We start from the raw sequence: 23,728 nt of genomic DNA on the forward strand, positions 1-23,728 counted from the left end.
CACTACCAGCACCACACCTGGCCTGCCCACCACCTCTTTTCCTTGCTGGTTTACACCAGAGCTGTTAATTCAAATGGTTCAACTCCATTCCCCATTTGTAGTTATTCAAATGCCATCAGCCTGCGGTAGAACAGGGCACATCCCATGTGGGGCACAGAGGGGCAGGGGGTGTCTGCCTTCCAGCCCTGCATGGCCACAGCCCCCCAGCTCCACACCAGCCCGGGGCAGAGAGGGGAAGGTGAATGGAGGTGATGAAGAGTCATTTTATTGACTACTTTGGAGTAGAACAAACTAAAATACATCTGTAACAGCTGGGGTTCCTTTATACAGTACATGAAATAAGTTATGCGCAGGAATGAAGTAACAAATTCCTATTACAGAATTAAATGGCAAAAAAAAGAAAAAGAAGAATAGAAAACTCGACCCCACGACTCTGCCCACGTCCAAAGTTCACATTTAGCGGTAGGGGGGGTTTAAAAAAGATACCAATTCTACTCCCGTTAGCATTGTACTCATTTACACTGCGGGTAACTTCAATACACAGCCACCAAAGTTGCATGAGGACGATGGAAGACGATCTATGTACACACACAGGCAGCTGCCAGCCCTCGCGCTGCAGGCCCTGCTGGGCTGACCCCGACTGCTGCACCAGGAGACTTTGGGGCTTTGCTTTAGCAAGATGAAACCCTGCAGATGCGGGGCTGGGCTGCAGAGCAGCTCCCACACAGCAGCGTTCCCTGCAGGCTGCGGTTGCTGCTCCATCCCCAGCACAGCACTGGATGCACTGCTGCAAGCTCTGGGACCAAACATTGCATCTCCATTATTCACCTCCCATGGAAAAAGTGATCAAACAGAACTGGGGGATTACTTGCCTCATTGGGCTCCAACCCAGCAGGCGCACAAAACCAGTCATGGAAACGCAGCTTTGCTGAACAGATGCTTTCCTCGATCCCATTTGCGTGCAGCACAGCATGAGCTCAATGTGGGTGCACTCTGGATCCTCCCATTCCTGCACTGCTGACAGCCCTGTGTCACCCTGGCCCTCAGCAGCTTCTCCACAGGCAGTGCTGGCTGCAGGGAGCTGAGCTGGAGCAGGGTGGGGGTGCAGGACCCCATGGCTTTGGGTCGGGGTTCTGGGCCAGGAGCTGTGTGGGAAGAGCAGGCTGTGACGCAGCACCCAGCACTCACACTGCGACCTCCGTGGTTGAAAACAGCATTAACTCCCAAGCCAACAACCTCCACACAACAAAAAGACACATCCTGTGCAGCAAACATTGGCACCCAGCTGGAAAGGGCAACGAGCAGCTGTGAGGCATTCAGATTTAGTCTGCAGGCATTCAAAGGTCCAACGTCAGACCCAACGCTGCTGCCTGTCCCAGCACAGAAGGACTCAGCACAGCCCCTGGGGTGGAGCTGTGCCCCCACTGCTGCCCCCCACCCCAAAGGTGCTCCTGTCCTTATTGCCACACAGCAGGACGGGATGCTCCTGCTTGGGCAGCTCCGGTGGGGCAGAGCAGCACGCACTGCAAGCAGGGTAACAACAGACAGATGCATCCGGGGCTGAACACGGAGGGCTTCAGCCAGCCCAGGGAAGGAGCTCACGTGTCTGAGCCAAGGAGCAGGGCTCTGTGCTCAGCGCTCCGACCTGCAGCCCCGGCTCCTTCGCAACGATGGGTGCTGAGGTGGTGCAGGTGCGTGGGCTGCAGCTCTGTGTGCGCCGAGCAAGGCAGGAGGGGCGGCAAAGCTTCCACCAGAGCTGGCCTGGCTTTGTCCAACGTGTCAACCAATACGAGTTCCCGTGGGTTTTCTTTTCTCCGACTTCAAGAAACAAAACACCAGCAGGACAATGAACGAAGCCAAACTTCCCCTTTAGAGCCCGTTCGTGTCTATCGCTGTCACAGATGCGGGCGTAGAGGAGCGGGAGGTGGCTGCCGAGCTCTTCTCCATGCTGGGGCTGGGCACGCCGTCCATGCCCTTGGCCGAGCGCCCCGCAGGCAGTGCCAGCCCCTTGCTGTGGCCGTGCAGGCTCTGCCCGCAGATGCGGTGGTGCCGCTCCCAGTCCTTGTGCTGGCAGAAGGAGCCGCAGTAGCGCGCGATGTTGCATCCACTGCACGTCTCGCTGGCCTTGCGGCCGCAGTTCCAGCAGCTCTAAAAGGAAACAGACATTGTGCTTTGAAAGGGGTCTTGTGAACGGAGCCGTAGGGATGGAACAGAGCTGCTGCCCCAACAGTGCTGGAGGGAACCGCTCACCCTGCATCCCAGCTCGCTGCACCACCACCGACTGCTCTGCCCCTGGGTGGAAGCGCGGCTGTGTGTGGGATGAGGAGCACAGCACAGCCCTGGCCTGCAGCCCACAGCCAGCTCAGTGAGAGCACACGGCCAGTGCTGGAGCTACAGCCACAGCTGCTTCAAGGCAGTGGGGAAGCAGCCAGGCTGCAGCTGGGCTCATGTGATGGTGAACGCCCACCCTGAGGGTGAGTGCAGCTGCCACCAGCACTCAGCGCTGCGGGCACAAGCAGGAGGCTGCAGGCTGGGCAGGCAGCACATGGGGCTGCACTGGGGACAATCTGCGGGCTGCCAGCACCGAGCCCACGGCAGCTCTAGGAAAGCTGTGTCACTGCTTTAAAGCTGCTTACATTACAACCACTGCTGTTAAATCATGCTCTACCGGGGTCACACAGAGTGCCAGGATGCATGCCAGCTTGTAAAGCCCCCAGAAATGAGCCCCTGATGCTGGAGGATCAATCAGGGATGCTATTCAGCTCCCAAGGCCCCGCTCTGCTCCCGCTGCTCTGCACAAGGGATGGAGGCAGAGGAGGGGATACTCCAACAGAAAACCACTGCTCACCTCATTCCTCCCCGAGCAATTCCACCCGCTCCCACTGTCTGTTTACTGGATGCTGCATTGGTTCATCCTTAATGACCTCATGGGAAAGTACCAGAGCACACACACGTCTGTAACAACACCCCACGTCCACATGGCTGCTGCCATGTGCGGGGATCAGAGCTTCCCACAGCATCCCAAGGGAGGACAGAACTAACTATACTGGCTGCCCACGTGGCCCGGAGTGACACAATTCCCCACTCCCTTCTCAGTTTTGCTGAGCACCATCAGGTAAAGCCTGAAGTGTTTGTGCAGAGAAGCGACTACACGGAGCCACCCCACGTGGCTGTGACACCACAGAGCAGGAATTACCCGAGCAGCTCCTGCTCAGCCCCTTCGAAACCAAACAGAACTCATTCCCAGCCGAGGAGCAGTGAGGGTACCTGACGGCTGAGGGGTTGGAGCAGCTCTGACACTCACTCCCCACATTCTGCTGTGACAAACCTGGGAGCACCCGCTCCTTTCTGAGCTGCCATTCCCTACTGGGTGTCCCCACACTGCAGTATGGGGACAGCCGTCCCATGTATTTACCCTGGACTCTATGGGGTTGGAGGAGCAAAAGGCACAACACAGCCACCAAGCAATGGCAATTCCAACCTCTCTCAGAATCTGGTTGCTGCCCTGTGCTGCCCTAAAGCCTTCAGACAGCGCTTCCTTATCTGCACACATCGGTACCCCACAGCAGCACGTTCCTGAGCGGGATGTAAAGCTGTCCCACCAACACCCTTTTCTCTCTGCAGAAATCCCTGCAGCCGCCCCACACCACAAAGGGCTTTTAAAAGGGAAGAAAGCAAGGCAGGGGACACGCAGGCACTGGGGGCAGGACCCTGAGCTTGGGACTCCTGGGCCCGCTTGGCTCTGTACCTCTGTGGACTCCTCCTGCTCGTTGATCACCAGGAAAGCATCCTCGGTGGCCTGGCGCTTGGCGTCGGCGATGGTCTGCTCCATGCGCGCCCTCTCGGAGGCGATCATCTCAAACGCCTTCTGCTCCGCCTCTGCCACGGCCTTCTGCACCTCCGACATGGCCTGGCGCTTCACCTCGTTCACGGCTTCTTCTGGAAGGGAAGTTCAGCCTCACCATCCTGCCCAGGCTCTGCTGCTGCGTGTCCCCACTCAACACGGGGCTGGGGGACACGGTCGGCTCTCACAGCACCACCGGCACCGTGCAGGGAAGCAGAGCCCGCGCCAAAGCCGTGCAGGGCGCAGGCAGCAGGGTGCAGCCTGGGGCTGTCCTGCAGCTGGGCTGCTCCAGTCACTGAACTGCATCACCAGGGCTCACCCCAGGCAATCCCACAGCCGGGGCTCCCAGCAGCGCTCACCTGCTTTCTTCCATATCTCCTCGGTGACGTAGCCCGGCCCCGACCTGCTGCTGAACTCCCGCAGTGAATCTGTTGGAAGAAGAGCGAGGTAGGGAGGGTTAACAGGGCACAGCTCACAGCAGAGGGTTCCTCCAGCCGGGGCTGTTTGTCAGACGCTCAGATGATAAATCACAGCCCTTATTAATTAGTGCCCTGTGTAATTTACGATGCAGCATCACCCATTCCCATCTCCCGGTACAACTGGAGATACAGACATGCCACCAAATGCTGAGTGTTGACCCCAACACTGACCCCCAGCAGCTGAACGGGGGGGTGAGGACAGCTTTGCACCTGTATGGTAATGCTCAGAGCTGCCATGATGGCAGGTGAATCATCATCCAAAGCGACTGACAGCTTTCTCCACATAATGTCATTAAGTGAAGTCAAGCTCGTCTTTCCAGTATGTTCTATTTAATGACTCGTTATCAGTCTGAAGAGTTTCAGACCCAACAGTCAGTCACTGCTGGAGGAAGAAATCACTGCCCAGCACAGGTAGGAAAGAAACACCATACAGGGCATGGAGGTGGGGTAACTAGAATGGAGGGAGCTTGACTTATAGCTTAGGAGAGCAATGGAGAAAGACTCTTCATCAGGGCCTGGGGTATCAAGACTAAGGGGCAATGGTTGGACACCAAACAAGAGCAGATTTCAGTTGGATACAAGGAAGACATCGCTCATGATGAGGGTGGTGAGGCACCGGCACTGCTGCCTGGAGAGCTGTGGGTGCCCCAACCCCAGAGGTTCCCAGTGCTGGGATAGAGGGGGACTCTGAGTAGCCCAAACTGGGGGGCAACCCAGCCCATGGCAGGGGGTGGAGCTACATAAGTGTCCTTAAGGTCCCTTTCCAACCCAGTCCACACAGCGATCCATTTCTGCTGCACTCCTTATGCCTAACGCAGCTTTGCTATAACCCACACACCTATTATTTAAAGACCCATCTTTAGATTAAACCCCTTTTTCTCACACAGCTCCCAACCCGTGTCGCCCAGCACCGCTCACCGCTGCTGATGGAGTCAGAGCTGCCGGGGCTGTGCCGGGCTGTGCCCAGCTCCCCTCCTGCCTTGCGTGGCTCAGCCTCACTGCACCTCCTCTTCCAGTAGTTGAGCTCCTCACGGTCGGCCTCCTGGCAGCGCCGCAGCACAGCCATGGAGCGCCGGGTCTTCTCCACCATCTCCATGATGCAGTTGAGTGCCTGGAAGGAGGGAGGCTGTCAGTTCTGCCTCTGCTCACCAGGATGGCTTCTGAGTTCTCCCCACTGGAGATGCCCCAGGGGCTGTCCCAGTAAGGGAAACCCAAAGTCGTTTCACAGCCAAAGGATCCGAGCGTGGTATCTCAACAGTATTCAGACAGATACCATTGGGTCCCGTGGCCATCCATGCAGTGAGGCTGTAGGTGTTACCACCTCCTGGTTGCTCAGCATCTAGTTTGGTCATCAACAGATGTGGCCATACAGCTAAAGGTGGAGCGAGAATAAACTGCTCTCCCATGGGAGCTGAGTGCCCGTGCTGCTGGCTGTGCCCCACACAGCAGCAGGGACGGATCTTCATGATATTTTATGACATCTCTCTCTCCAACCTAAAGGAATTGCTCTTGGTACCAGCACTCCATAGGCACAGCCCTACTTAAAATATTCACTTATGGGGCCTTGTGCTCTATACCCACCCACATGAAGCATCAGCTTTAGGGCATAAGCATCGAGCCCCTCTGCGGTTCTGATCAAAGCTGAATTTCAATCCCATCTCTTTAGGGGAAACATTCCAGAGAAGTGCTTGGATCAGCAGCATTGCTCAGCACAGAAAAACGGGCTCTGCAGAAAGTCTGACAGAAGTACCAAGTCTGTGATACCCAACCACGTCCCACATGGGCTGCCAACCCAGGAGCCTTCAACCAACATCAGCATTGTTGGGCTTTTTTAACCCCTAAGCTCCATACACGTGCTGCACACAACACATCTGCATGCTTGTTGGCACACTGCTGGCCTGGGCAGCTGCTGGAAGACCTGTGCAGGTTACTCTGACCTGTGCAGGTTACTCTGACAGCAGCAGGAGCAGCTCTCCAGCACCAGACACTTGGTCCAAACTGCTTTTGGCTTCCACTAGGGACGGGCAAAAGAAAAATACCAGGAAGCTGCTCCTATCTGCCCTACCCCTGCTGACCTACTTGTGGCAGCCTATCCAACTGCTTGGAAAGCCTGGACAAGGTATCATATCATTGAGAAGGACATCACTAACTAGAGCAGGTGAGCAGGGGGTTGCTGTGTCCCACAGAGCTGCCCCACACCTCCCACCTCCTTACATGATCGAGGTGCTTCCACTCATCAGCCCACTCCCTCTCTGTCAGGCGGTGGTCCACCAACTCGTCCTGGTAACCTCCATTCAAACCTGCAACAAACCACAGCGGAAGAGTGATCCGGTGGAGCAAATGCTTTCAGTGCTGCAGAGAGAACTCGGCCCCACAGCAACAACAGAGCAGGATTTCTAACCAGGTATAGCTGTACCTTTAAAACACATCTCCAAGACGTGCTTTACAGGCCTAATTGCATAGGGGTGCTCTGATCCTTGCTTGTGTCGCACCCTCAGAAGTGCTATAACCCCCTCACAGACTTGGGCCTGTCTTGCTTGGTGGGCAACTCCCTAAAGTAAAGCCAAAGGGGCTCCAAGCTGTGACTCAGAGCGCCCTGCTGGTAACAAGGCAGCTGCTTCCACACACCTCTACCAGCACCAGGAGAGAGGAGAGGTCACACGCTGCTCTCCCCCCACACTACAGATGTCCCAGATCAGTCACCTCTGAAAAGTTAATTTCTATGTTATTTCCACAGCCTTCATCTCTGCACGCTGGCTCAGCCACCAACATCAGCTCCTGCTCGCTCCTTACCCATGGTGGCTGCAGCCTCATCTCATACACACAGAGGGAAACTGCAGCTCTGCCTCTTTCTCCATCTTCCTGCTTTTACTTTTTCACTCTTTGATGTTTTCTCTGACCTCCCTGCCAAAACTTCCAACTTTCTTATGGGACACACTTAGGATCACAACCCAAAGCCCTGCAGAGCTGCTCACCCAGCCCTCCGTGCCTATCCCGGATCTCCCTGTGCTCCAGCATCTTGCCAGGGTCCCTGTACAGATGGGAGGTGGCGATGTCTTCCAGGGTGTAGTGCTGGAGGGGCGGCGGGGTGGGATGGAACTGCCCACCAGGGTTCAGCATTGGGATGCTGAGTGCCGGGCTGTGCCGGGGCGCGGGGCTGATGGTGCACACACGCTTGGCTGGAGGCTCCGTTGGCAGCGGGTCTCTCTCAAAGCTGCTGTCATCCCTTCTGTAACCACACCGAGAGACACAGGGATCCGTTAGTGCTGCACGGCACGGGAAGAAGGGAAAGATGGAGAAATGGAAACGGCAGGATTTGGGCAGTGATGTTGTTACTGGAGGGGTAGGAAAAGGATGGAGCTGGAACAAACACCATCAGCTTGTGAGCAAACCCATGGGATGGCCTTGCTAAAAGGAGTTCGAAATGCCCAAGTGTTGCAATTCATCTTCCTGAGCACAACCACATGAAGATTTCACGGCTTCTGTAAATTTGAAGCGTGCTCCACATAATTACATAACGACTTTGCCTTGGAAAAAAAGGCAGCAAAAACAAAACCGCGTCCTTCCCTGCACTGACAGTGCCTCTGCCTGCCGCCTTCCTGGCTCAGGAACTTGGGGTGACCTGCTACCAAACAAGTCCCTGTGGGCAAGGTCTACCTGAGAGCCCCTGGAGAGGGTCTGCATTCAAGTTAGCAGTGCTATGAGCAGCAGCTACAGCCATGGACAGACAGCAGCGTCTCACCAATAGCCTTAAGGAGTGCTAAGATCCTCTGTTTGGCCCAGAACACTGTTTCAAGTTTCAGTTCACCTTCACTGCTGTCCTAAAATCCAGCTCTGGGAACAGAGTGGCAAAGGCTCCTTTACCTGTCAGGGCTGTGCCTCTTGCCGTTCCCATTGACCTCGATGAGCAGCTCTGAGGAGTCAGTTGGGGAGGAGGTGGTGTTGAGAAGGATGTGCTCATGCTGCGCCAGGTACTGGGATGGTGTCTGCTTGGCAGCCCGGGCGCAGTGCAGCAGCTCTCTTTGGAGCAGAGGGAGGTTGGCCTGGAAAACATGCACAGCTCTGCAGGTCAGCTCAAGCCTGGGGCCACGCTCAGCATTTCCCAGCTCATCATGTCTGCGCTGGGCAGAACTACCTGTGTTTTCTCAGGGGCTGAGCACACACAAAAGCACTGTGAGAAGCACTCTGTGCTTGCAGCATCTCGCTGCCCCAGACACACTCGATAAGCCAACACCTCTAACACTCTAGATCCCAACATACTCCAACTGCAGAACGGAGATTGGTTTGTCTCATTTACCCCTAACACACAAGCAGACATATGTGGCTCTCATTACAAAGTCAGCTTTCTGCGAGCCAGTAGCACGTGGCAAATGGCCACAGTCTGTGCAGTCTGTCTTGGACAGAACAGTTCTGGTGCTTGTGATGAGAGCTTCCCCAGCAGGGACACGCTGCCAAGCAGCACAGCCCTGCACAGCACAGCCCTGCACAGCACAGCCCTGCACAGCACTGCCAGCCAACCCCACCAGCTCCTGTCACCTTCAGGAAGGGGATCACAAACGGCCGCAGGGGGAAGTTTGTTGCCTCTTGCAGCTTGCAGTGAAATTCCTCAATCGTCACCGTTGAGTTCTGAGAAAAGAATTAAGAAATGAAATGACCGTTGGTTCTTATTTTTAGAGGCTTGGAAAACAGCTAAAAATCAAACAGAATCTAGAAGGGAGACTGCATCTGCCACAGCAGGACTGACAGCGCTCACATCACATCCTGCCTCACACGGCCAAACAGACTCAGGCCAACGGAGCAGAACGAGTGCAGCAGGCACAGGAGGCTGCGGGCACTGCCAGCACCAGAGCGGGGGGCAGCGGGCCCAGCTGGCACCTCCTGCAGCCCAGCCAGGTTGCCCAGAGCAGGCTGTGGGCAGGCAGCAGCACCAGCTGCTTCTTCCCTCCCTTTCAGCTCCGCTCGCTCAGCCTATCTGCCATCCACGAGGTCACCAGCAGCCTGCTGCTCCCACGCTGGTGTCCCCGGGTTGGGTGCTACCTGGAACAAGCTGCACAAAGTTCATCCCTGCAGCAATAACTGCCATCAATGGGGACAGCGATGAGCAGAGGAACTTGAACAGTTTGTTGTTTCCTCTGCTAGTGGGTAAACTAATGCGCTGCTTCACACCCATGGAAGGACAGACATGTGCCCACCTGCTTCAGCAGCAGCACTTGGTACCCGCTGCTCAAGTCCTGTGAAGATCCCCAAGGCTGCAAACAGACTTGTGTATGCTCTGCCCATGCCAACCTTTGGAGCAGCAGTACTTCAGGCTGCCCACAGCCCAGCTGCATTTGCTGCTGCGTGCTCAGCCTCTGAGCAAGGCTGCCAAGAAGCAGAGATCAGCTCAGAGCTGTGCCGGGCCACACACCAGGTGGCAGCTGGGCAGGTGGCACAGGGCCGTGCAGCATTCCTACCAGGCAACTTGTACCACTGCAAGGGTTGTTCATTTCTTTTCTGAAGGATGTTTTCAGCTCTCCTTAGATGCAGAGGGGCAGGAGGCTGTGTGTGCACTGTGTGCACCACCAGCAACAACCTCAGCTCTTGCAAACCCGAACACAGAAGATGCCAAAAGTGTCACTTACCAATCCCCTTCCTGCTACTGCACTGTCAGACTGCCATATAAATTAATGCAGCTTAGTGACAGTTTGCCCAGCCATGCACTTGTAGATGCAGGCAACGCACTGAGGCCTCCTACTGCAGTGCCAGCCTTCCTATCCTCCCCAGGCCTCAGCAGTGCTAGTGGGGCTGTGCTGCAGTATGCAGGAGGGGAAAAGCCCACCAAATGCACCCTGTGCTCAGCACTGCACACCACAAATGAGCTGCTTGAAGCACTGAGATGTCCTCTTCCTACTGAATGCTTGGAGATGGATTTCTTTCAAATAGCAGCAGGCAGTAGGTTTAGCAGAAAGCACAAACAATCCGAGCCGTGCTCAGCCAGCAGCTCTGATATTGTGCAATGGGGGCACGTGCTGGCTGCTGGGATCCCATCACCACAAAGCTCTTGCAAAAAGGAATGTCCCCTGGGCTTCCAGGGAGCAGCTTACCACCAGGGCCAGGACCAGGGTCCGCACCTTCTCCCCGATCTCAGGAGAGATGTCGTTGCCAAACTGCTGCAGGGTGGTGAGGAAACGCTTCAGTTTGCTGAGCTGCCTCGCACCGCACGTGGCCGGGAGCTGCTGGTTGGTCAATGAGGATGAGGAGGAGGAAGCCGGGCCGTTGCCAAAGCGCTGGGGTGGGGATGGTGCCCCATTGAGCGTCGGGGGGGAATGGTTCATCCCGTTGGGCACTGAAGAGACAAAAGCATTACGGCATGAGATTGGCACGGCCCAGAGGGCTGCGTCCCGCCTGCAGCGTGTGACCACAGTCCCCATGGAGCTGAAAGGGGTTTGGCAGATGTGGGTGTTTGTCCAACCCCGGTCCCATCTGTGACTGTGCCTCCTTTAAGCAGAAAGCGTGATGAAACTGACTGCAGCTTGGGAAGCCCACAAGGGATTAGAATAAATTGTTGACATCCCCTCAGCACTGTTGTGCAATCTGAAGTCATGTCTGGGAAATGGTGAGAGCAGCAGCTGCACATGGGGGGGCCCAAACTTCAGATAAACTCAGAATGTTGGAGGTGAAAAATACACCACGGTAAATACAGCTGCAGCTGATGCACGGGGCTGGCCTTCAAAGCCCAGAGCTGAACAGTGCACCTCTCCTATGGAGACAGGCTGAGGGAGCTGGGGCTGCTGGCCTGGAAAAGACATGGCCCTGGGGAGACCTCACTGCAGCCTTCCTGTACCTGAAGGGAGTTCATAAACAGGAGGGGAACAACTTTCTGCATAGGCAAATAGTGACAGGATAAAGGGGAATGGTTTTAAACTAAATGAAGGGAGATTTAGGTCAGATGGTAGGAAAAAAACTCTTTACCCAGAGGGGTGTGCAGTGCTGACAGTGCTGCCCAGAGCTGTGGGCACCCATCCCTGCAGGTACCCAAGGCCAAGGATGGGCCTGTGCAGCCTGAGCTGGAGGCACGGGGTGGTGGGGAGAAGCCCACAAAGTGCCTTCCAGCAGAGCTGCCACAGGCATGGGAAGGGGTGTCTGCCAACCATCCCCACTGCAGCTTCCCCAGGACTCCTTGGGTCTCCCAAAGAACCACAAGGGGAGGGTTTTTCAGAGAAAAACAGGGAGGCAGTGGAGCAGTTAAACCGCCCCGGGGCACAGCGAGGTGTAAAGGCTCCACACACCTGGAGCTGTGGGGTGAGCACTGAAAGAGGAAGCACAGACAGTTGAGATCCAAAGGAAAGATAAGGGTGAAAAGACCAACCAGGGCAAAAGGCTTTTCTGGGGCATAACAAAGACACATTCCTTTGTGCAGAGAGCAGTGATGAAATGAAAGTAAAGACTGAGCACAGAGCTGTGAAGGCAAAACAGGCTGCTGCCTTCTGTTCTGGGTCAGTGCAACCAGAGAACCTCCTGGCCACACTTCTCCAGGCCAGGAAAGGACGAGATGTCCTGCAGAGATCAGCAGTACCAGCCATAGCAGCAAATATTGAGCTCACTTGAATGGCAATGGCGAGTACTCACAATGAGCATTGGTTCTGTAATAAACATGTGATAAAGGGGGGTAAAGCCACTCCAAGCAGAGCAGTAATGCACAGCTTTGTGCTCTCCAGAGGCTGCAGCCAAGGAGCTCTGCCCCATTCAGTTTCTTTCTTCTTGCTCCTAGCAAGGAAAGAAGGGGATGCAGGTTGCTGCACGAGGGCAGGAAGGACCAGGAGCTGCAGGGGAGCACAGGGTGAGCAGGAAAACCATCCTTGAGGGCTACACCACTACATTCTGCAGTAGGTACCAAACTGACTCTCCTTGTCTTCCCAGCCAGAGGCAGCAAAGTCGTCAGGACCCAGCAGATTCAGGTGACTTGGACCTCAACAGCTGCCAAGCAGCCTCACTGGAACAATTAATTTCTATCACTTTGCTAATGGTCTTTTTCTGCCTTAGCAAAAGGAGAGCCATTAAAAAACCCTTCGTGGATAAAGCTGGGGACAACGTGTCTGGCGGGATAACCCAGTGATTAGCGCTGCTGCCAGCATCTCTCAGTGCATTAGCTGTGTCCTGAAAGAGGCTGAATGGTAACGCTGTGAAATCCCCTGCCAAGATGAAACGGAGATGCCCCAGACACTGCTGTGGATGGCAGAGCAATACATACACAGCCAGGGGACCTCAGCATGGGAGTAAAGGTGAGGACAGAATGAAATGTCTGCGTGCCATGAGTGGGGTAAGGTCATTCCATGCTCTGGAATAATGCTTTTGGAGGATGAGATTTTAAGATGATGGCTTCAATGTTTTCTAAAAGGAAAAAAGCATGAGCCTGTGTTCTTCCTGCAAGGTGGGGCTGAACACCCATCCCGCCCAGGGAGCTGCCTCTGAGCAGTGCCCTGCGGCTTAACAGGAGAGGTTATGGAGCCAAGATGGAGAACAGAGAACTTGGACAGACAGCGAGGAATTTCCAAGGCTGTGAAATTAAAAGAGGAAAACTTTCTAATCTCAGCTGCAGAAACGCTGTCTGCAAAGTGAGATACAGCAGAGCGGGAATTAACTCTGCCAGATACAGCGCAAAGCTCAGCTCCTGGCTTCTTTGAAGCCAACCTGATAAAAGCCTTCCATTTCTTAATGAGGTTATTGCAGAAATCACACCTGCACGGAGAGGGGCTTGAAGAGACTGCAACAGCATTGGGACAAGCAGGAGTGGGCAGAGGGGTACTACAGACCCCATGGTTCATCCACTACATAAGCAGCAGGAAAGCCCCAGCCCTCGCTCCCAGCTGTGCAGCTCGTCCAGTGCTCACTGCTGGCCGGCAGCCTGGCAAACAGGGAGCCCTGCCAGCTGCTGGCACAAGCAGAGCTCCTCCTCGCTGGGCCTGTAGCAAAGTGATTTACTGGGGACTTACATGCAGTTGGGGTGAAGGAGACGGGCCGGGGGCCGCCGGGGTTGACAGGGGGCAGCGGTGGCATGTTGGGAGGAGAAGACCTGGTCTGTATCTTCACTTCCACGGGCGAGCCGGGCATCACTGGCACCCTCTTCTCACCTGCAACTGTACAAAGAGAACATGGACATGTTACCAACAGTCCTCATAAGGATTTCCCTGCTGAGCACATGAAGCAGAACTGCAAAGGTTTTACCTCTATTAAAACTGTGGAGGGATACCGAAACCACAACAAAGCTGCTATTATTTTAACTGTACTAAAATAACGATGCTAATATAACACTACTTACACACACCTGGCCATGCCTGCACACCACGTGCCTCTCACTGGCACACTGCTGCACGACTGCAGCACCAACACCAGTAACGGGCTGCTGCTGCTGGAGGAGCAGCACTGCTACGTGCACAGGAGCCGCCCTGGCTTGGTGCAAAGCCCTGCTACCCACCTGCCTCTTGATCTGAGCCCCCAGCCACACGCTTTGGACACCAGAACACAGCCAATGGTCCACCTCAATTCCTCTTCTTCCCACCTTGCACTGTGTACACACACAACTGGACTTTGCCATGGAGAGAAACTGAGCCTGGAACCAATCTTCAAGGTTCATTGTCTGTTCTCCTAAAGCATTCCTAGGTCACATCACACACAATGTGGAAGCACCAGCAAAGAAAGCAGGACTAACCTGGTTAAACTGCAGAGGGGGGGGAAGAGTCACAGATAGAATATAACCAGCTAGCACCGTGCTACCAAGTGAGAAGGGAGTTACCCACAGTGAGGGTGGTGCACTGGGACAGGGTGCCATGGTGACACCAAGGTCAGGCTGGACCAGGCCCTGAGCACCTGATGGAACTGTGGGTGTCTCTGTTCTCTGCAGGAGGATGGGACAAAGTTTAAGGATCCCTTCCAACTCAAACTATTCTAAGAGTTCTATGAAAGCCAAGTCTGGAGGAGCCAGCACCTCACCTTCAGGTGTGCTCCAACAGACAGCAAGGACCAGGCAGGGCTGATAAGAATAAAGCTTCCTGCCTCTAAAACCCAGATCAAACCCATCCTTCTAAAACTCAGTTTTAGCCTAACCACATCCATTTCATGAGAACCAGGCCTGCAAAACAGGCTGTGAGCAGGGATGTGAGCCAGCCCCTGGCTGACTGGGACTAAAAACCAGACAGCCTTTGTCCCATGGAGACTCTGCCCTCCCCACCTCCTCCTTGCACATTTCACTATGTAGAAATATTTACCAGCTCACCAATGGCAACACAGCGGTGCTGCCTCCAGAGGCACAGAAGATGCTGCAGGACCCAGCACAGCTGGAATCGTGGCTGAGAGCTGAACACCAGCACAGCTCCCTGGGTCACACTGCACCAAAGGGGTCACTCTTGCTGATGGCCGAATGCCCCAAGCATCAAGCAGGATACCTGCCTGCCTTGGGACACTGATGGGTTTTCCTGATGGGTTTTCCATCAGCAAAGGTTGTTCCAGCCCAGGTGCTGGGTGCTCCCATGCAGCTCTTCTCAAAACACAAATGTTGCATCTGTTTTTCCAGCAGCATCTGCAGCACACGGACTGAGCGCATTTATCACACAGTGCTTTTACCACTGCTGCCAACTGACCCAACCTGGTGACGTCATTTTGCACCCAGGAACAGCAAATGTGAGCCACAGAGGGGGCTGCAGGACTGCGGTTCCATGGAAGGAAGGGCTATGAAGGGCTCCTTCTGACATGGGAGCATTGGGACATCACACTGGAGGACGATTCACCAGGAGCAGAGAGAGAACTGAGCACGGAGACACTGCTCTGATCCCAGCTTGGTGCAGGAATGTCACATCCTCAGGAGGCTGATGGGGCAGATTCCTCAGCACTTAAGAGTCACAGCTTTCAGATGCTTCAGAGCTCCTGTTTGGATGGCACTATGCAGTGTGCCCCGTCTGCTGTCACTGGGCCACATTCATTGATTTCCCTTACAGAAGCCTTCTGACTACTGTGTTTAGTGCAAAGAGAGTGTTGCTATGATAGGTAACCTCAGAAGAATGGCTAACATTTGCTTGCACTATAAACTGTATAAAGAAGCTGCTTTAGTAATCCCTCCCTGCTTGTGGGGTCGAGAAAAGGCACGAGTGAAAAGAGCCACAAATCAGGGAGCATCTCAACCTCCCTGGAACTGACATTAATACTAAAATGGGCAGATCCACACAAAGCCAAAGCCCTGACCTGGCTACGATGCTGAGCCATGAGCCTGCAGGGAGCAAAGGGCACAGGGAGAGAGCAACAGCACTGATACAACACACAGCACGGGGATGCTTCGTACACACTGCTGTGATAATATTTATATGTGCACAACTTAACACCATACCACGAGCCCTACGCGCAAACACAGGCAGTATCTGTAGGCTGTTAAGCCCTGCTGTCAGCTGCAGACAGCAAAGCCTTTCCTGCTCCTTGATGGGAAGCAGATCTGAGCCTGCGGCTGAGGACACACAGCATGGATGGGGGCAGCCCCAGGTGCTGTTGATGCAGGTGTGGGATGTCCAGGATGAAGGAGGAACCTGCTGCACCAGGGCTGACAACAGCTGCACAGAGCCCTACTGCTTCCTCACAGCCCCATTTGCGGGGCTCAGGCACTCAGCTTAGCAGGCTGCAGCTTCCTGAGAAGTCAAAACAATGGGGACACATTGGAAGGAGCGATGGAAAAGCACGCTGAGCATGGCACAGTGCTGCACAGCACAGCAATGCACACAGCAGGACCTGCTTTTTGCTTTTGCAGGTGGCAGGGCAGAGAGAGCAGCATCGCAAGGAGACTGTATCACCAAGGCTTTGGCCACTCAAGGTTAGAGGTGAGGTCTGTGAGTTAGCCAGTGTCTCTCTTGAACAGTTCAGAGCCAGAAGAATAAAAGTAGGTGACAGTTTCAGATAGGGAAAAGGGGTTTAATTGGAGCAAGTGCCTTCAACTTCCATGCAGTACACATGAAAGTACATATAAATGTATCACAGAAGAGGCAGGATGTGCCTCCACTGAAGCAGCCACTCCTCGAGGCTCAGAGCCCCAAGCTCGCACACCAGCATTGAGCTGGATGGATGGGCATAGAGCACAACACGGCCACCCCAGGGTGCCCAGCAGTGCCAGGAGACAAACCACGCTCCAGGGACACAGTTCCTTCTTCTGACCTTAAACCTCATGTATAACACAACCACAACAGCAGCTCAGCCAGCCAAAGCCTTCCCAGCAGCAGCTGAAATGGGAACCAGACCACAGCTTTAGGATGAAGCAAAGCCTGTCCAGGTGCTGAAAGAGACCATCTGAAAGAGCAAAGGACTCCGGTGCCAAGGGCCAGCACTGCCCACAGCTTAGGAGAGCTGCTGCAACACAACCCCATACGTTACCCTGGAGAGAAAAGGCCCCAGAGCTCCAAGCTCACACCGTGCTGCAGCTGGCTCTGCAGCTCCTGACAGGCAATCTGCATGCAAAGAGAAGCAGCACCCGTGTAACCTGACCTGCTCGTGTAAATAGGGTGAAGTGAAATATGGCTCGCCACCTCCCAGCTTTGCTGAATGTTTATTTTGAATAACATGCTTATCTGCTCCAACTGCTCACCATCTGTTTCCAGTCTCCACCAAGCTAATATTTTTCACATTTAGGCACTGAGAAATGGGAAGAATTACATTTAAATTTTATTAACATCTTTCCTCCTCTCCGAGGTCGCCATTCCCTCCCCTTGACGGCTCTGAGCCATCTGCAGAGCACCTCTGCAGCTCCAAGGGCTGCCTGCATGCAGCTCCCAGCAGCTCACTGCTGCTCCAGCACCGCTTCCAGGCAGCTCCCAATGCTCAGAACTAAACCCAGGACGGACCCGACAGCATACCTTGGTGCAGCACTGTTGCATCAGGAAGCGACGGAGGAAGAAGGCAGGAAGGCTCTGGGATGGGGGCAGCTGGCAGCAATACAAGGAAGCACCAAGCTGGGGTATTGAGTCCTCCTTAGGGTTGACAGAGAGCTCTGAAGTCAGCTTTCCCCCCCCCCGTGTTGTACGGCACAGCCACGCTGCGACCTGCAGGCTGCGGTGGGAGGGAAGGACAGCACCTCGTGCAGAGCCCCGCAGCACAGCGAGCTGCTGAGCCTGGGACCGGCGCTTCGTACATCAAAAATAAACGCGTGCATCTCCTCTGCCATCTCCTCCTCTCCCACACACAGCTGCTTCGCTTTAAATCGCAATTCGGCGCAGCGCTCAGATAGAGGAACTTGAAAGAGCAAAGTACGTTATCATTCGCAACCAGTCCAGAAAGCAGTTAATAAGGGAAATCAGATTAATAATTGATTCCTGACGGCAGACTGCAGATCGCTATCTGCTTTGCCCTTCGGTGCTCTCCATAACACCCTATCAGTGCTCCCACCCTGCAGCCCATTCGAGGCTCTGCAGTGGTTCCCCTCCTCTTGCCCCCCACCCGCCATCTGAAACAACCCAAAATGCCTCTGTGCAGAGTTCTGCTTTCAGAACCTACTGCAGAGCTGCTGCTTTCAGCGCAATTCCCCTCTGGAAAAGCAGCAGGCTGCGGGACAGGGTGACAACAGCATTGCATGCACATATACCCTGCAGAGCACTGCTAGGAGCCCAGCTGGGAAAAAGAGCTCTCCGAATGGACCAGACTGCCTTCAAAGCAAGGTTTTAAAACAAAGTTCTGCTACGATCTGTTAAGGTTTAAAGCAAAAAAAAAAAAAAACAACCCTAAACCCAGTTATGAAAAATCCCATATGTTACATAGAACAACTCAGCTGCAATGTTGGGAATGGGAATCGTTTTTTTCCTTCCTGCTGCAAAGCAGATAAAGGTGTGACTTCCATACCTGGAAACGCTGATCCAAAAGGCAGCAAACTACCTGCAGCAAGCTCTAACTTCTGGAAGTGCTTTAAGACCCCTCTTTACACACAGCTCGGCCTGCTCCACAGCTCCTGCCCTCCAGATAGCAAACGCCAGCCCAGCCCCATCACGGTGCCCTCCTCTGCCATGGGATAACGCCAGCACAGCCCAAGGAGCTACATTTAATTGGCATCCTCTTTTTGCTAATTAGCTGTGAGGGGCTCTCCGCAGCTCCTAACAGTCAATAGAAATGCACCCACTGATTTAAAGGGGCTTCAGAGCAGAGAACGATGAGATGCTGACATTGAGCACCCACAGCCTGTGTATCCCATAGGCAGCTTGCCGTCCAGCCCCACAGTCTCTGCACAGTGGCCTGTTTGTTGCTGGCAGCAGAAATAACCACCAACTGGTCTGCTCTGAGCTCCCAGGCTGCCAACCCTTCCTCTCCCCTACCTGGTGTTCCATCCCCAGCTCTTGGTTTGGTAGGAAAAGGAATCCAGCTGTGGAAGAGGAGGTGAATTTCTAGCCGGTTCTGCATAGAACACAGCAGATGTTGACAAAGCCTCTGTTTCTAGGTCAGTGCAGCCCGCTGCCTTACAGGCTCCTCACCAGCTGAGGAGCAGCCACATGGGGAGTTCCCTTGGAGGAATGCCTCAAGCAGAACCTGCTGCACTTCTCGGTGTGTTTTTAACCTCCAACACCTGCAGACGTGCTGCTTCACATGAACCAGATCAGGGTCAAAGCACCACGACACGTGTCCCCATTGCAAGGGATGGAGCAACGCAGCAGCTGGCCCATGTGTCAGAACAGCTCAAGCTGCTTGGGGTGCTGTGCTTGTGTAGGAAATCCCCATGCCCAGCCTGCTGCTCCTGGTTGTAAACTACCAGGGAAAGCCTCTCTGACCTCCAGCATGCCACAGGGACCTCACTCACAGCCAGCAGGACTTCAGAGATCAAAGCTGGAGGTTCACAGCTGCCCTTCCAAGTGCAGAATGAACAAGGAGGTACCCAGGACCCCCTCCAGCCCCACACTGCAGGGGCTGCAGTGTCTGTGATCCTGAAAGCCCAGAAACAGTGAGGGAAGGGCAGGAGGCAAACACAAGTCCTGATCAGGAGGGACACCCCTCCAAAGACTCACGTTTTACCTGAGCATCCCTGCGATCAGATGGCACCTTCGTAACAGCACAGTTCTCCATAACCATACATCCCATATGCGCCTCTCCTGTGAGCCGGGGAGTTCTCAGCCCTGCTCTCCTCCGCCTGAACAAAGAGGCACGTACAGACACCTACAGAAATGTACACCCCGCATATGGCAGGGTCAGCTCGGAGCACCTGGGAAGTGAATCCAACAGAAGGTAAAGGGAAGCAGCCTGAAAGAGGTTAGAGGAGGGCAAATTCTCATTCCAAATAAGAAAATAGATTCAAAATCATCACAAACTTAAAGACTTCCAGTAAGCAAAGCTTTAAGGATTGTAAGCCTTATTATTAACGATGTACAGGAGGATGGTTTAAGTCAGGAGCTCCAAAACCATGGTTTAGGATTGCATCCCTCCTCTTCTTTCCCCCCCCCTCTCCCTAGCCCTGCTGCTCAGTGACCAGGTTCCCATCATCACAAACCAATCCAGACAACAGCCAGCACAGAGCAAACCTGGGCTCCCTGCACCACAGTGCTGCTGGTTAATTGAGAAGCACGGCCACCAGCACTGCGTGCTAGGAATGAGCAGCTCCACATCAGAAACCAACAAGCAAAAATCCTCAAGCAAATCCCCAAGTTTATTTTAAACTGCTGTTTTCCTTCCTTCCTTCCTTGGTCACAGGGAAGGCTGTGACACAGTGCCTATAAATGTCCTCTAACGATGCAGCAGGCAGAGCCCCATCTGTGCCTGGGCACAGGTGAGACTTCTCACCACGTGTAAGTGCACCTGCCTTCCAATTACACTCACCAGCCCATTAGGCAAATGAGATTCGCATCTGAGAGGGTATCTGGAAAGTCAAGAAACAGGCCCTGAAATAAGACATGCTTTATAACCCGTGTGAGCTGAGCTGGGCCTCAGAACACAAGGTCTGTGCTCGGTGCTCTCTGGGTTCCTGCTGCAGTGCTCAGTGCCTGTGCAGTTCTGAGCACACAGAGTTCAAGCCAAGGATATCTGTGTGCCCTGAAAAATACAGCTACTTCTGCAAGGCCCTCATTACTGCCAGGCTCTGCCTTGCAGTGGGAGAACAGATTATTTTCACCTATCCAAAACAGAGCATCACTGGCACAAAACAATTTAGGCTGCCAATGGGTTTCTCCCTGTACTCGGGGGAACAGCGCAGCCACTGAGCAACAGGACCACACACAGCAGCAGAACACAGCAGTGCACGCTGTCACTGAGGGCACAGGGAACAAACTGCCCTGCTCAGGTGATCTGAAGAATCCATCCTGCCTGCACGGACGTTTTTTTTTCTCCCCTCCAGTGAGTTTATACAGAACAGAGACACCCTTAGCTCAGCTCCCAGCATCCAGATGGCACTTGCAAACCTTGTCTGTGTATCAAATGTTGTTTTTTAGATCAAGTGTCCCTGGTTGACAACACAGAACTTGGAGATGCTATCTTTAGAGAGGCTCTTCTGCAAAGAAGCACCCTTGGAGCACACGTTGCAGAGATACACTAACATGGCAGCTCTCAGCAGGCACACACGGGTCTGTCTGGGGGGCTCGGGTACCCCAGCATGAACAGAGCATGGCTGAAGCTAACAAGCCCTGCAGGAGAGATCCATCAGTAAGACTGCAGGGAAAGGTTAACATCCAGCTCATGGCAAAGTCCACTTGCATGCAGGAATGATGCTTACCAAATCCCTACTAATGGAGCTGGAGCAGCTGAACGCAGGCAGCAAACTGAGATTTCATTCCTTCACTCCTCTTGGAGGTTTGGAGACTCCTACCCCACATTGCTCCACACCTAAACACAAAGGTCCAATTACAGACCAACAACCGACTCCCTCTGAGTCTTTATTTCCTCCTCCAGCTTCCACGTATGGATAAAAGCACCACAAGCAAAGTAACCGCTGTTAAACACTCCATTAACAAAGAGCAGAGCTCCAAAACTTTCAGCTTCACCTATTTCTGACACAGCAATGGTAGCCTCAGTAAGTAGCTGTAATCCTCACTAAAGCAATAAGCAGCCTCCCCCTAACCTTGAGCTGCTCCTCAGCTCCAAGATCATTAAAGCAACTGTCACCTGTATGGGACAACACACAAAACCCAGCTATGTCCTGCACACTGCCAAGGGCAGCATGGACATGGGGAGAACACAAAGGGGTCTGTAGGAGAAGGGAAGGTCCTGGCCCATCTCAACCCCTGCTCCAAGGGTGACCCTGGCAGCCCAAGGGGCTGATGTGAGCCCTCCTGCCTGCTGCTGAAAAGAACATTTCAGAACATTGACATCAGGTAAAGCAGCAGCTTCTGAAAAAGAAAGTGATCCAGGAGGCAGCTCCTTCCATATTGCAGGCGCTCACAGTAAACACCATATGGCCTGCTAATTTAATTAGGGAGAAGAAACCCCCGAAGTTTGAGATTTGACTTTGAAGGGTTTAAAACAAGTCTGAGGAGAATTGCTCAGTGTACCGCATGAGGCTGCTGTCCTGCCAAGCCCTCACCTGGCACTCATCTGCAGGCCAGGGTCTTTTCCGGACCAAGGCTGGGACACACTCCTGTGTTCCACCAAGGGGCTGTGCAGGAATTCCCTGCTCTGGGCACTGCCAGAGAGAAGCATGCAGACCTGGAGCAGATAAAGATATGTTTGTCCAGGAAATCCAGTGATCATCTACAAAATAACCTCCTGAGGTGCAATGGCTGAAGCTTACAGGGCTTTCTTCTCCAGCCATCCTGCATCTCTGGGTGGCAACACACAGCGTCTCATCTACGGGTGCTTTGGGGAATGTCACCCAGTGCTATGCTGGACATAAATCAATGGGAGTACATCCCAGCACAAACCCCATCCACTGCAGCTCTGCAAACTCCTTCTGGGAGGCCAGAAATGAATCCTACGGGAAACCCATCAGCACTCCACAGAGGTGCACAGCCCAGCCTCCCCCCAGAGTCACTGAACTTGGTCACCTGTGTCATTAGGGCATGTGGGATGCTGTACCTGATGGCTCCAACACCACAGAGCCAGCTGTGCTTACCTGCCTGTCCCATGACAGCTCATGCACTGCTTCTTGGGATGAGCTCCCACCCTGTCCCTTGCAGCAGTTGCTCCACAGGAGCAGATCTGTTCCCTGAATCACAAGATGGCAGTGAGAGACACATCCCCACTTTGCTGCTCTGCTGGTGACAAACCCAGCAGAGATTTGGGGTCTGGATGCAGCCTGCTATCCTCTTCATGAACCATGCTGGGAGAAGGCTGCTCAGTTCCCAGCGCTCTGCAATCTCTATTTGCACACTTTCCCCCCACCTCCTCTCCACACCATGAATTAACAACCAACCTGTTCCTTTTGCAGTCTTCTTTTTCTCCCCCTCCCAGCCTATCCTGGTCTGCTTAACAGCAGTGGCACAACACTGTGCTAGGGAGATGACCTTCCTATATTCCGGTTAACAATAAAAACCCCAACAAACATCCAAAGAGCAGCAGACTCCTTCCTGAGAGCAAAGAACCTCCTCTCAGGACACCGCAAAGATTTAATTTACTGCCAACTGCCCTCTGGCTATTTTACATTTATGGGGTGGGGGGTGAAGAAAGGAAGGAGGCAGGAGAGGGTGTAATTAGCTCTGCTTGTAAAATGGTCATCGCGGCGGTAACGGTGGCTGGGATGCAGAGCCCTTTGGGGGGCTTAATAGATTTCAAGGCATTGTTCTTTGGGAGTGCTGAAGCGTGTGTGTGGGGTGTGTGTGGGGGGGAATAAATAATAAAATAAAAATCAATGAGCGGATCCTACTTCTTGCCACAACCCCATATGGAAGTAATCAAGCACAAGGGTGGCAGCTGGGGCCAATAACAGTCACCTGCAGTTGAGGGACATGGGGGGTTTCGGATGGGTTTTTAATGCTAATTTCCATGGGAAACAATGCGGGAGCGCGCGGGGCGCAGCCGCCGAGAGCATTGAATGGCCCTGATGGGAACAATGGCTGCACCTGGTGCTGCAGCACGGCCGGCACGCGGCACTGCGCCGCACATCTGTTCCGCCCCGCGCCCGGGGCACACAGCTTGTAGCAGCAACAGGTCGGGGCTGCCAGCCTGCAGCCAGCACTGCACACCTCGTCCTGCCCCTCTGGGGACAGCTCAGTGCAAAGCGATAACGGCGTTGGGTTGGTTTGCCAGGTCCCTTGGAAGGGATGGCTGCGGGCGCTGCAAGGGAGGTTCGCTCCTCGCCAGCAGTGAGCTCAGGGAGCTCATCCACAAACCTCCAGCTCCGTTATGAAAATGCCACTGAACAAAGCCAATCAAAGCCATGGCAGTTCGACTTTAAAATGCTCTGAGACCTCTGAAATTGCCATTGTCCTCATGCACGTCCTCAATACACAAAGCACTGGGTAGGCTCGAGGTCTGCTGACAGAAAGTCACATCAGGC

General features: G+C 54.0%; 1 protein-coding gene across 4 annotated transcripts in view; it reads right to left on the reverse strand.

Annotated features, from left to right (window-relative positions):
- Nucleotides 1-247: 247 nt before the first annotated feature.
- CBFA2T2 (CBFA2/RUNX1 partner transcriptional co-repressor 2) overlaps nt 248-23,728 on the reverse strand; it is a 48,065-nt gene continuing 24,584 nt past the window's right edge. For 2 of the 4 annotated variants that reach the window (XM_072349785.1, XM_072349788.1), the window contains exons 2-11: nt 13,296-13,439; nt 10,407-10,648; nt 8,860-8,949; nt 8,188-8,366; nt 7,299-7,552; nt 6,538-6,623; nt 5,242-5,434; nt 4,204-4,272; nt 3,749-3,939; nt 248-2,148 (exon numbers count right to left, since the gene is read on the reverse strand). In XM_072349785.1, the coding sequence (XP_072205886.1) occupies nt 1,870-2,148; nt 3,749-3,939; nt 4,204-4,272; nt 5,242-5,434; nt 6,538-6,623; nt 7,299-7,552; nt 8,188-8,366; nt 8,860-8,949; nt 10,407-10,648; nt 13,296-13,439 (1,727 nt within the window). In that variant the 3' untranslated portion in view covers nt 248-1,869. Of the gene's footprint in view, nt 2,149-3,748; nt 3,940-4,203; nt 4,273-5,241; nt 5,435-6,537; nt 6,624-7,298; nt 7,553-8,187; nt 8,367-8,859; nt 8,950-10,406; nt 10,649-13,295; nt 13,440-17,186; nt 17,501-23,728 lie in introns of those variants that run through there. The other 2 variants (XM_072349787.1, XM_072349786.1) reach the window with 2 other exon arrangements.

This window comes from Excalfactoria chinensis, chromosome 15, assembly GCF_039878825.1.
Source record: "Excalfactoria chinensis isolate bCotChi1 chromosome 15, bCotChi1.hap2, whole genome shotgun sequence".
Lineage (NCBI taxonomy): Eukaryota > Metazoa > Chordata > Aves > Galliformes > Phasianidae > Excalfactoria > Excalfactoria chinensis.